The sequence below is a fragment of the Notolabrus celidotus genome, chromosome 9 (genome assembly GCF_009762535.1).
Source record: "Notolabrus celidotus isolate fNotCel1 chromosome 9, fNotCel1.pri, whole genome shotgun sequence".
Lineage (NCBI taxonomy): Eukaryota > Metazoa > Chordata > Actinopteri > Labriformes > Labridae > Notolabrus > Notolabrus celidotus.
The window spans coordinates 34,818,995-34,832,802 of NC_048280.1; the positions used below are offsets into that span (position 1 = coordinate 34,818,995).

The 13,808-nt window shown below is 40.9% G+C and overlaps 1 protein-coding gene across 1 annotated transcript; it reads right to left on the minus strand.

Annotated features, from left to right (window-relative positions):
* Positions 1–686: 686 nt before the first annotated feature.
* imp4 (IMP U3 small nucleolar ribonucleoprotein 4) lies at positions 687–13,589 on the minus strand. Its single transcript, XM_034692485.1, has 9 exons — positions 13,457–13,589; positions 11,373–11,481; positions 11,164–11,247; positions 10,948–11,057; positions 8,171–8,303; positions 6,159–6,313; positions 5,974–6,068; positions 5,806–5,879; positions 687–2,317 (listed from the first exon to the last, which is right to left on the minus strand). Exons 1-9 carry the CDS (start codon positions 13,457–13,459, stop codon positions 2,202–2,204), a joined length of 879 nt encoding a protein of 292 aa, XP_034548376.1. The 5' UTR covers positions 13,460–13,589; the 3' UTR covers positions 687–2,201.
* Between the last annotated feature and the right edge of the window lie 219 nt (positions 13,590–13,808).

A 13,808-nucleotide genomic window follows, 5' to 3' on the forward strand; every position in this document is an offset into this window, starting at 1 on the left:
CTTATTAAATCATTTATTTTAGTAAATGACAAAAAATGCATCAAATTCATTTTCCCTGAGACTCCTAGGTAAACAGGTATTTACATACTTCTGTATATGTTTTTGTTGTTGTTATGAGTGTATTTATTTTATATATACGTAATTGTGTTCCTATCTTCTGTATGTATGGTATGTTTATCTATTTAATCTGTCTTCACTTGATTTATATGTGAAGAATAAGAATAATAAGAAGAACGTATTTTATTAATCCTCAGGGGGAAATTCAATTAATTCACTCGTGTTATTTTTAGGTCATGCTACACGCACAGTTTTTGGTATATATACATACAATGCACACACATGCAATAGACATGCACTTAGGGAGAGATGTCAGAGTGAGGATGCTGCCATCAACCAGAGCACCCCAAGTAGTTGGGGGTTCGGCGCCTTGCTCAAGGGCACCTCGGCAGTGCCCAGGCAAGTGAACCAGCACCTCTCCAGCCACTAGTCCACTTGCCAAACTTGGTCCATACTGGGGCTTGAACCAGCGATCCTTTGGTTCCCAAGTTAAGTTCCTATGGACTGAGTTAGTCTTGTACTACCTGTATATGAACACCTTTACTCTTGAATAATAGTTTAAAAAAAAAGGATGTACCAATACAATTTTAATTAATACCTTATAAAAGTAAATTAAAATACACCCGGGACATTGTAAAAGTAGTACTTTAATTACTCTCTCAATTCAATGCGTTTGTGGACATGAACAATATTTGATGTTTTTTTCAGTGATTTGTTTATGGAGCAAATACCAGAGGTGGGAGAAATCATTGTTTTGCAAGTCTCAAGTAAAGATATGCAAGTCCAAGTCAAGTCTCAAGTAAAGATGTGCAAGTCCAAGTCAAGTCTCAAGTAAAGGCAAGACAAGTCGAGTCAAGTCCGAGGTCATAGACTTGACATTTTCGAGTCCTTACAAGTCCTAAGCACTGTTTACCAAATAAAATACCATTTTACCAATGTAACAATCTATTAAGTTTGACAAATACAATGAATGCAGTTTGAATCGTTTTATTTTATAAATAAAATAAAACCAGTGTTACAAGACTTAGTCACAGAAAGAGAGAAAATGGTCCTCATTCGGTGCTTACATCGACTCTTGTTGACATTTTGCTGAAAGAGGTAGAAAACTCAAATAAGACCGGTGTGAGTGACAGAACTTCACCGCACAGAAAAATAGTGCTGACATAGCATTCAGGATATAATCAGTGCGAAGAGGTGCAACAACAAATGAACTTTTGGAGACGTTGTAAAGTCAGTCTAACTCATCTAATGCTCAAAATCTCAAGTCTTTTCAAGTCATCAGACTAAAGTCCCAAGCAAGCAGCAACCTCCGGTCTAAAAATATGAGTCAATGCGGAAGTGTTAAAAGCTGCAGTTCATCGAGGATCCACTTGAGGCTGGCTCTGGAAGAACCGGAAGTCACATACACATGAATGGGGAAAGACGATCTTTACAGCATTAATAAACATGTTTACAGCCTGGTAAAAAAGACCAGTGTAGTCTGGATAGCTCATTTCTCGATGTCCTCTCACTGTGAGGGGGGTGAATTTTTCGCGGCAATTTCGAAGATATTGAGATTACTAGTCTTCCAATGAGAGACACAGCTGCCTGTGGGAACACTGCAGCTGTTGGCTAAGAGGCTCAAACTCCGCCTCTTTACGTCACACTGGCTTGACAGAAGCAATATGGCTGCCGCCGACGATTGACCTCAAAACAGCTCTTCAGAAACAGATGGGTGACGTCACAGATACTACGTCCATATTTTATACAGTCTATGGTCCCAAGTCATTGATGCCAAAGTCCAAGTCAAGTTCCAAGTCTTTGATGATACTGTCAAGTCGAGTCCAAAGTCATCAAAATTGTGACTGGTCTGACTTGAGTTCAAGTCAACTCGAGTCCACACCTCTGGCAAATACAGATCACTGGAAACACTTTATTACACATTAAAACATAACAGAGTAATACTGTCTGTTTCAGCTCTTAAACCAGAGACGTCTTTAATTTACTACAAAATGTGAGTTTGCAGGTAAGTAAAAAAAATGCATTGGTGCTCCAACAAAACATTGATTGAACTTTTCAATAAAAAAAAAAACTAAAGAAAAAAAGTCAAAGGTTTATGAAGTATGGTCAACAGGAAGTTAACAGTCTTCTCAAGCTTTATCAGTTCACTCCTGCACACTGAGAAACCTCCTTTTCTTGGACGTGTGTGTGTACGCGTGGTGACGCCATTCCACATCTGCGGTGCTCTCGTTCTCCAGGGTGCCGAGTTTGATCATATACACTGAAAGAAAACAGAACATATGTAAACATTGATTGATTGGGTTAGATGGAGTCCTGAGGAAATGCTACATTCAAATTCATGCTAGTTTTCCTTGACTACCAACCCCAGCTTTAAGTTCTGAGTCATTACCTCGACAGAAATACGTTTTGTGTTTGAGCTCTTGTGGAGCTCTTTAACACTACAGACGCCTTCAGGGCCCTCATATAAGTTTGGTTGTCACTGATGTTTGTCTTCTTAAGAAAGTATGGACAATTTTGGACACAGGCTGATCAATTCAAACTTCAATGCAAAAATTGCAGAGAAAGATCTAGACCAAATTTAGACAGGGATGAAATCTAGGAATTGTTTATTTTTGCCTTAGTTAGAACGGACAACTCAAGAGAGAGCGGGAAATGTGGGGAGTAAAGAGTGGGGTACGATGTGCTTCAAAGGAGGAGCAGGAGTTGAACCAGAAACCGCTGCATAAAGGACTGCAGAACCTTTACATGGGGCACATGCTTACCCACCAATTTACACAGGATGTGCAGTTGCACAGAAAAGACCGCCCTGGACAGGAAGTGAGGCACGAGGATCGTATGCAACATCCGCCAATTTCAAAATAAAACACCATACACAGACTCACAACCGTTTAAAGATCGATTAGATCAGAAATACTGATCGATTATGGATGTAAGCTACAAACAGCCACATATCAGTGATCCAGATCTGTGCTATAAAAACCACATTTGAAGATGGAAGCTGGGGGCCGTATAATAATGGACCTCGGACAACGATTGGTCCCCAGGCCGGACTTTGGACATGCCTGCTTTAGTTGTAAATCGGTGTATCACGCTGCGTTCACGGCCGTTCATTTTTTAACCTCTACACTGCAGACTTCATCCACAACACAGCGAGCTGCTACCTGCAAAAGTTCTCTGACGACTCCGTGAATGCATTGGTGGATTTCAGAAGAAGCAAATCCCCTCCTCCCACACCAGTGAACATCCAGGGAACGGACATTGAGATTGTGAAATCTTACAAGTTCCTGGGTGTTCACCTGAACAACAAACTGGACTGGTCAGACAACTCTACCGCACTCTACAAGAAGGGACAAAGCAGACTCTTTCTGCTCAGGAGACTCAGGTCTTTTGGTGTGGAGGGGGCTCTTCTGAAGTCCTTCTTTGACTCTGTGGTGGCATCAGCCATCTTCTTTGGAGTGGTCTGCTGGGGAAGCAGCATCTCTGCTGCTGACAGGAAGAAGCTGAACAGACTGGTGAAGAAGGCCAGCTCTGTCCTGGGCTGCCCACTGGACCCTGTGGAGGTGGTGGCTGACAGGAGGATGATAGCAAAGCTATCTTCTCTGATGGACAACACGTCACACCCCCTCCAGGAGACCATAACTACACTAAGTAGCTCGTTCAGTGACAGACTTCTTCACCCGCAGTGTCTCACGGAGAGATACCACAGGTCTTTTCTTCCTGCAGTGGACAGACTCTAACCAATAATATATACATATATATATATATATATATATATATATATATATATATATATATGTGTGTGTGTGTGTGTGTGTGTGTGTGTGTGTGTGTGTGTGTAAGATATGCTTATTTTTACCTCTTCAATGTTAATTGCCAATAACTTTTTAATAATTGTTCTTTATAGGCTCTTGTTGGCTTTATTTATTTATTTTGCACTGTCTACTTTGTTACTGTGACACTTGAATTTCTCCGTTGTGGGACGAGTAAAGGACTCTCTTATCTTATCTCAGTGGAGGAAGGTTGAGTTTAAATACCTCAACCATCACATCCTGAATGAACAAGAGATGGACCAAAACACCGGAGGAGGAATTAATGATGCCTGCTTCGAGTCTCTCTGTGCTTTGCTTGATCAGATCAGGTTCCCTGCATCGTACCCTCATTTTTACTCTCAGGGATGTTTTAGAAGAAGGAACCAAACAAAGTGTGATAAGCAGTAGCTGACAATTTTAGCTTAGAAAAAAAAAGATTTGGTGGTCTCAGGTTTAAAAAAGGTTTGTGTGGGCGCTGGTGGACTAGTGGTCTAAGCGCCCCACATACAGAGGCTATAGTCCTCGTCGCATAGGTCGCTGGTTTGATTCCCGACCGTGACCACTGCTGCATGTCTTCCCCCACTCTCTACTCCCCACATTTCCTGTCTCTCTTCAGCTGTCCTATCATTTTAACTACACAGGACATATTTAACTGCGAGGAAGCTTCATATTATGAAGGTCATTAATGACCCTATCTGTACTTTTTGTTCTTCCAAAGTTGTTGGTTGTTTTTTTCACATGTTTTGGGAGTGCACACCAGTGTCCAAGTTTTGGAAGATGGTTGCCTTCAATCTTTCTAATCTGTTTCAGATCAGGTTGCCCTGTTTGCCAGCTATTTTCTTTTTGAATGATTTCCCTAAGCTGGGCCTGACCCTGGACAAGAGAAGAGCATTGCTGGCTGGACTTACAGCTGGAAAACAACTAGTGGCCACACGTTGGAAACCTCCACACTCACTCTCTTTCTAAGCTTGGGTTCTGTCATATTTGGAGATTGTTTACTTGGAGTTGTCGATAGCCAGAGTCCACGGAGCAAAAGACTCTGCCATACAGGCTTGGTATTTAATTTGAACCAGTCTCCGTGGGTTTCAGGTATAACATGTAACTGAGGTTTGTAGTTCTGGATCTGGGGAATGGGAGGGTTTTATATGGTGTTTGTTTTGTATGTGTGTTTCTTTTGTTTTGTTTCTATATATTCTATTAATTTATAATGATTATTACTTTTACTATTATTCATGCTATTTGTATATAAACCTTATAGGTATGCAAATATAATAATCATAATGTATTTTATTTATAGGCGCCTTTCTTGGCACTCAAGGTCACCTTACAACATTAAAAACAAAAAAGAGTTTAAATAACAAACAGGAAATAAAACACAATTTAAAAAGTTTGAAGTGAATGGACAGAGGAGTTGTGGTCAGATGGAGTAAGCCAGTTTAAACAGATGGGTTTTGAGTTTGGATTTAAAATGTGGGAGTGAGTCAGTGTTACGGAGGTCAGGTGGGAGAGAGTTCCAGAGCGGCTGAAGGCTCTGCTCCCCATGGTAACAAGGCGAGCAGGGGGGACAGTGAGGTGGATGGAGGAGGAGGATCTGAGGGTGCGGACGGGTGTGGCAGTATGGAGGAGGTCAGAGAGATATGGAGGGGCGAGGTTGTGTATGGATTTGAAGGTGAGGAGAAGTATTTTGTAGTATGTATATATATAATATGCACTCTAGTTTCTGTAAATGTCCATATGGCTATTCATACTTTATCTTTTTGTATTCTTTTTTGTTACTTTATCATATGGAAAGAAAAAATAAAATACAAATTTAATCACAAAAAAACCTGTCCTATCTAATATAAGGTAAAAAGCCCCCCCCCAAATCTCATCTACAAAATCAAGGATCCATCTTCAGACTGCTTGGAGGTGAAATCTCTTTTTACAGATCAATACTTACACTTCATTTCAAACCTGGGTCCGACTTCTGTCAGCTCCACGTTCTTGTGGTCTGTTTTTTTGTAGGTATGATGTCTGTGATTAGAAGAAACAAGGAAACATGTGAGTGTAGTGTTTAAGAATGCAGCTTCAGAATGTGATCCTCAGTGAGGAGTCCTTTCACACTGACCTGAAAGAGATGAAGTCCTCCTGGTTGGAGAATGTGATTACACGTCTACTGTCCTCCTTGGGCACTGGAAAGAGATACTTGAGGATACTGGACACCTGAACAAGCAGAATTAATTAGTCGTCGCACAAACAGGCGGTGAAAGACAATCTGAGAGTCACGTGTTCGGTGCTCGCTCCAGCGCTCACCCTCTTTCCGAGTCGTGAGCTGAAGTTATGAAAGATGAGGTGCGGGTAGGCCTCGGACATCGTGCCTATGTCGGGAACATCGTGCCTCATCACCACGCTGTAGAGTGTGAAATAAGCCGTGGGTCCAAATGGCAGGTGGCACACCACAAGGCCGTCTGTCCCAAACACGAGAGGAGAGGAACGTTAGATATGCAGAGTCCAGATTCTGTGAACTGACCCTGATTCAAGGAGGAGATATTTAATGGACAGACAACATCAAACTAACTTTACCCACTGATATCTTTTTGGAATTTTAAAGTCCTGATTAGGTTGTCACTTATACAACAATCTGGTTCATCTGTCACTCTGTGCATCTGGATTCAGGGACCTGTTACTCCAAAGCTCCTGTGAGGAATCTTCAATTTGTGTTGTTTTTGGCGTTAATCTCATATCTTTACTGATTAAAGCTCTCAATGATCAGACACCTTCATATCTTAAAGAGCTCATAGTGCCCTATTACCCCTCTAGAACACTACGCTCTCAACATGCAGGCCTGCTCATCGTACCTAAAGTCTCTAAAAGTAGTATGGGAGGTAGAGCCTTCAGTTATCAGGCCCCTCTCCTTTGGAATCATCTACCAGTCAGGGTCCGGGAGGCAGACACCCTCTCTACTTTTAAGAGTAGGCTTCAAACTTTCCTTTTTGATAAAGCTTATAGTTAGAGCTGGATCAGGCTTGGACCAGCTCTTAGTTATGCTGCTATAGGCTTAGACTGACACACTGGGATCCTGTCTTTCCCTCTCTCTCCTCTCTCTGCCTGTCTCTTACTTTAACTCTTCCTGTCCCATTAAAGTTACTAACCATAGACCTTTCTGGAGTCCCTGAGCTCCCTTGTCTCGTAGGTTCCTCTGGATCTCTGCTGTAGATTCCTTTTTTGGGTCTTTTCTATTCTTCTTCTTTCTTTCCTTCTTTCTTTCTTTCTTTCCCTCTTTCTTTCATTCATTCTTACTGCTTTCCTTCTTTCTTCCTTTATTTCAGTCCTTCTTTCCTTCTTTCTTCCTTTATTTCAGTCCTTCTTTCCTTCTTTCTTTCTTCCTTTCATTCCTTCTTTCTTTCATTCTTTCTTTTCTTCTATTCCCTTTTCCTTTCTTTCTTTCTTCCTTTCTTCTTTCTCTCTTTGTTCTATCCATGTTACTTCATCCTTTAGGTCTCTTTTTCTTATCCCGTACTTTCCTTCTGTCATACCGTTTATTCCACTCTTTTTCTTTCTTCTGGTCTCCCTCTCTTTTCTCTTTTCTTAGACCTTTCTGGAGTCCCTGAGCTCCCTTGTCTCGTAGGTTCCTCTGAATCTCTGCTGCTGTGGACGTGCCAGACTCCAGCTCCTACAACTACTACTATCCATCTCCCCACTATCATCTCTCTCTCTCTTCATCTCCCTCTATCCCTCTCTCCAACACGGTAGGTAGGTCTCAGCAGATGTGTGTCTAACATGAGTCTGGTCCTGCTGGAGGTTTCTGCCTGTTAAAGGAAGTTTGTCCTTGCCACTGTAACTTGCTAAAGGCTGCAAAGTGCTCTGCTCATGGTGGGTTAAGATGTGATCAGACAGTATGTAAGATGGGACTGGATCTTATCCGGTCTTGATGTTGGGTCTTTGTCTGGACCTGCTCTGTTTGGAAAGAAGAATGTGAATGTCTGTGCTGGAAAATGTAAATAAAAGCTGTTTCCTCAGTGTGTCCATCTGTCACCTCTCCATGTCAGTGGTTACATGCACTAATGTGATAATATGGAAATAGTCCTTGTTTTTCAGATCCCTCTGGAGCAGTTTCCCTCTTCTCGGTGTCAGTGGTTATTTTCTGTTGTTAGTATATCTTATTTTAAACTTTAGTGCGTCTCATTTAACTGTGGGACAGCTTCATCCTCCTCAGAGCTCAGTGTTTGTGGTTCCTGCTAAAGGTCATAACACAGCCAGAGGAACATCCTGCTGAAAGAGGTCGGTTAAAGGTAAAGAAAGAAGACTGAAGTCAAACGACAGACCTGGTTGTCCTCTTGTTTCGTGCACGATGACGAGGTCTGTGACATTGTTGGCTTTGCAGGCTCGAACCAGAGCAGCGATTTCATGGTTTCCTCTGTTCATGCGCTGTGCTCCGGGGAACATCAGCTTCACCTCCTGGAATGAGATTCACACATCGCACTTTACGGAGTTTGTTCTCACTGTTCATACAAACAAAGTTCCTTCAACTGACTTCAGCAGCTTCGTCAGGTCTGTCCTCGAGAGGAGAAGCCAAGATCTTCTGCAGCTGTGACATTTGTAAAGTTTTAATGTCCACGTGGTCCATCTGTCTGCGCCATCATGGAGTTAACTGTCAAAGGTGATTCCTTTCCTTCACCTGATGCACGCTCGCTGAGATTACCTTAATCTATCTAATCCAAAAACTCTGAAGACTGAAGAGACTGGATTTATAAGGAGCTTCATGTGAAAGCATCAGTGCGTGCACAACTCAGAACCAGAGAGACAACAAAGAGTTAAAGTGTGCAGACACAGCTTCAAACTAAAAGTAATAAAGAAAGATGAAGAAATAAAAACTGTGTTTTACATTATAGTTATCTATAATATGCTAACATCAATTCTTTCTTCAGGCCACACAAACTAATGCTGTGATGGTATCTGAAAATAAAAGAGCTATAAAATTAAGATATTGTACTCTAAGATATTTATAGAGTAGATGTTAAAAAATATGTAACCAAGGGAAATACAGCCTTGAGCCAGCCTCTAGTGGACGCTGGAGGAACTGCAGTTTTTAACACTTCTGCATTGACTTCAATTCTCACGGCTGGAGATTGTGGCTTGGTTTAAAAGTGAAGCTGATGCAAGCGGTAAAAAGTGACAGTTACTCAAGAGTCCACATGACACGTGGTTAAAGGACATTCTTCACTTTGTGAAGTTGCAGAGAATCAGACACTTATGGTCCTTTTCCACCGGCCCGTCTTAGCCCTGCTCTACTCGACTTGACTCGATTCTACTCGGTTTGTGTTGCGTTTCCACGGGCGTGGTACCTGGTGTGAGATACCAGTTTTTCGTACCTGCTCTGCTCTGGTTCCAAACGAACTGAGCCGATACTAAAAGGTGACGTCGACGGACTGCCGGCCACTGATTGGTCAGAGAATGTCGTCACCGAAGAGTCATGAGCGTGACGCTCAACCTATGCACCCAACACAGGAATCAGAGCCGCCATTTAAAAAAAGAACACATCAGTACTCTTTTGCTTTCCTCTCTCACTCGGCCTGCGACAAAAAGCCACAGACCGAGCAGCAAGTACACCATGTCCTCCATGTCCTCCATTGTTTGTGATTGCTGTGTTTGTGTCACGTTCAAAATGACGAAGTTTCGCAGAGCTGTGTCTATGACGACCGTGCCCATCGTGAGTCGGTACTCGGGCTGGTGGAAAAGAAACCCAAACTGAGTCAAGTCGAGTAGGGCTGGAACTGTGGGGCCATTAGTGAGAGATTCCCTTAAGGGAATTTCACAGGATGTGGGACCCGTTCTCTGCAGGAGCTGGACCTCTCTGAGATCCCTGATATGGTGGTTACCTTTATGGCAATTTTCAAAAGAGATGTTGACGGCGGCAGACTGACCAACAATTTATTTATTTTGAATTGTTTTTATTTTTTATTTAATTTTATTTAATTTTTGTATTTATCTATTTACTTAATTATTCATTTACTTTATATCATTCAAATTTTAATATATTTACCACTGTTGTTGTTGTTGTTGTTGTTGTTGTGTGTCACTGTCTGTGTTAAAGCTTTAAATGATGGAATGAGCTTCCCCTCCACATTAGACAAGCCTCCTCACTGTCCATTTTGAAAATCATCTTAAAACCCATTTTTATTCCTTGTCTTTCAACTCTGCATGAGACTCTGCTCCTGTTTTAGTGTTTTATGGTTTGTTTTTATTTATTGTTTTTTTGTTTTTATTGTTTTATTATCCTGTGTTTTAATTGTTTTTATGCCTGCGTTGTTTGTCTATTTATGTACAGCACTCTGTTTCGGCTGTGGTCGTTTTAAAGTGCTTTATAAATAAAGTTGAGTTGAGAGTTAAGTGCTGTCCTGGTTTTGTGTTGTTTGCATTTACAAAAATGTCAATAAACATATCTGTGAAAAAAAGAGTCCACGTGACGCTGAATACAAAAGCCAAGAATCCAAGTTTGAGCCCGGATCAAAACAGAAGTAGACATGTTCCCACAGTTTTGGTCTCAAGCTCATTTCTTATTTGTAAAGGTTGAACAGGAAGTGATCTCATTCGCTTTGTTTACATCAAGGCTAAGTTATAGATAACGAGGCATGTGAAGGGCCGTGGCTGACTGGTGTATGTGTGTTTGTTTTTTTGACTAGCTTGGAGTCAGCATTTTCCATAATAGAGACTGCCATCTATTGGCTTCTTCACGCCTCTTCAGAAACAGACGGGTGATGTCACTGAGACTGTGATTACATTAACACTTAGAACACAGAGATCCTGAAGTCACCACCGGGCTGAGTGTCGGTGCTTCACTCACATCCAGGACACACTGCCTGCCTCGGCAGCACTTAAAGGCTGCCTCTCTGAACTGCTGAGGTAACACTTCTGTGGTCTGCACTGCCAGCACTCTATCTTAGCACCGAGTCTCTCTTTCATAATAAAATAATTTGGCTGTAATGAAAAGCGAGAAGTTGCCGCAGCCAAACAAGCAGCTCATTTATTAGTCACCCTGACAACCTGAAGGCTCCACCTGCTGTCCTGACCGTACAGCCCAGGACACAGGAAGTGACCTCACCTTGGTGAACATTTTGAGTCTGGAGCTGGGGTCCCTGGATGTAGTGACCATGACTTTCGGATCTTCAACCCCGGCCCATTTGTACTCATCATCCATGTGTGAGCTGACGCCTGAAGAGCAGCAGAGAGAATGATATAAGGGAATTAGATGACTGTTAATAAATGATGTGCGTCAGACGGCGAGCTGTTCATAAAAGGAGGATTTAATAGAACTAGCCTTCTGCGCCCTCATCGTCATACTCCAGAAGCTGCTGTAGCTGCAGAGCGTCTTTGCGTACCTCCGTTGGAAGAAGACGATTTTCTGCAGACGGAGAGAGAAAAGAGTTTGTTTGGACAGAATATAAGTTAGGATTATTTATACTACCGACTAATAATAATATCTATACAGGAAATGATAAATGCAATTCAACCATGAGTCGTTCCTACCGTCGAGGGCGCCCTTCACCTTCTGTTTCTTCTCCTCGATCGTCCGGAGTCGGTCCTCTTGTGCCTTCCGGTACAGATACTCCCTCCTCTGTCTCACCTCCCGACGAAGCTGGAACGACAAGACACCAAGAAACGTACACAACTTTTAACATGTGATGTTGTACACATAAGACAGGGTCACTACATTGATTTAATTGAATGAAAGTACAAGAAAACACTTGAGGAGCAGGATCTAACACACACTCTGACTCAGTGAAGCAGGAAGTGAGGCTGAGCTACTTTTAAAGGCTGGGACAGGAAGTGAAGGTGTCCACTGTCAATGCACATCCACACATCATGAAAGAATAAGACATTATATACATACAGAGACCACATCACCCCTGTCCTTCAACAGCTCCACTGGCTCCCCGTAAAACAGCGCATCCATTTCAAGATCCTGCTCACCACGTACAAATCCCTCAATAACCTGCGCCCCCCCATACCTCACTGACCTTCTCCAGTACTACCACCCCTCCCGCCGCCTCCGATCCTCTGACTCCAACCTCCTCACTCCCATTACTAAATCCAAGCACCGTACCTTGGGGGACCGGGCCTTTGCCATAGCCGCCCCCACCCTCTGGAACTCTCTCCCCCCACACATCCGTGCTTCTGACTCACTTCATTCATTTAAGAAACAGTTAAAAACTTACCTTTTCAAACAGGCATTCCCCACACATTAACTATTCCACCTCTTCCCTTGTCGTCTGCTTGTCTTATATGTCTTTATTTGTATTTATTTATTGTCTCTCTTGTAAAGCGTCTTTGAGTTATTGAAAAGCGCTATATAAAACTTAGGTATTATTATTATTATTATTATACAGCTCTATAAAAAATAAAGACATTAACTTATTTATTTCTGTATATTTTGTTCTTTGTTTTATTATTATTGTTATTATTTTCTCTCCTATGGTTATGGTGATGATGACTTAACCTGAAGTAGTGGAACATGAAATTAAAGATGCATATAACTGTTACTGTATATGAATAAATATACAATCATATTTAAGTTTGGACACACCTTCTCATTGAAGGGTTTGTATTTATTTTAATGATTGTAAACACTGTAGATTAATACTGAAGACATCCAAACTATGAAAGAACATATATGGAATTATTAAATTTTTTAAAAAGTGTTAAACAAAGGAGAATCTGTTTTATATTTTAGATTCTGTAAAGTAGCCCCCTTTTTCCTTCATGACAGCTTTGCACACTCTTGGTATTCTCTCAGTCTGCTTCATGAAGTGGTCTCCTGGAATGGTTTCTAATGAACATGAGCCTTGTCAAGAGTTCATTTGTAGAATGACTTGCCTTCTTAATGTGTTTGAGACCATCAGTTGTGTTGTTCAGAGGTAGGGTTAGTACACAATGGATAGCCCTATTTGACTACTGTTGTAATCCATATTATGGCAAAACCAGATTATTTCATAGTTTTGATGTCTTCAGTATTAATCTACAATGATGAAAATAAATAGATATACATTTAATAAGAAGGTGTGTCCAAACTTTTGACTGGTAGTGTATGTATATATAAATAATGTATTTTCTGATTTTGTATGGGTTAAGGGTCACAATATTGATATAATGGAGTATATGAAAAGTCAATGTAATCAAGTGTTTGAATTCTTTAGAAGTAGCTCACTTCACAGAGTGAGGACAGAGCTTGATTCATAGTCATCCCACATCAAAACAAACTCAAATCTTTAACAGTCTGCTTCATTTTCTTTAATTAATCATGTGTGATGTGTTTATTTATTAGGATTCATTTTGTACCTCACACAGATTGAAGGGGGGTGATGTTCTTTAGTGTGAAGCTAACCCGATTCTTTAAATACAGAAACATTAAACTCTTCAGAAATACTTTATCTGACTGAAACGAACCTGAAGTTAGTAATAAGATGTTTGTTTATCAGGACGACGAGCAGGAGCTTTCTCTCCGTTAACTGGACCAATAACAGTCCAAAGGTTTTTATTAAAATGTTCTTCAACGTGAATATAAACAAGTTAACTAAAAGAGTCTTTCAATTTAAAGTTATTAATCTACTCACCATGTTTGTTCTGAAGAGTGTAGCAGGCTAACAGGCTAACAGGCTGTAAACACATGGAGCTACAGGAAGACACGAAGAAGAGTGTCTTCTTCTTCTGGGGTTTTGATGGCGGTTGGCAAACAACTTTTAGGAGCATTACCGCCTCCTGCTGGTGTGGAGAGTGATCAGGAAATATTAAATACCTGCTCTAAGAAAAATCAAATCAAATCAAATAAATATATTCACCTACATAAACACCTACTAATAATTACTAAAAAATAAAAAGATAATAATTATATTAGATAATAATTATGAAAAAACTATGAAAAAATTAAATGAATAAAAAAGTAAATAATAATAATATATTAAATTA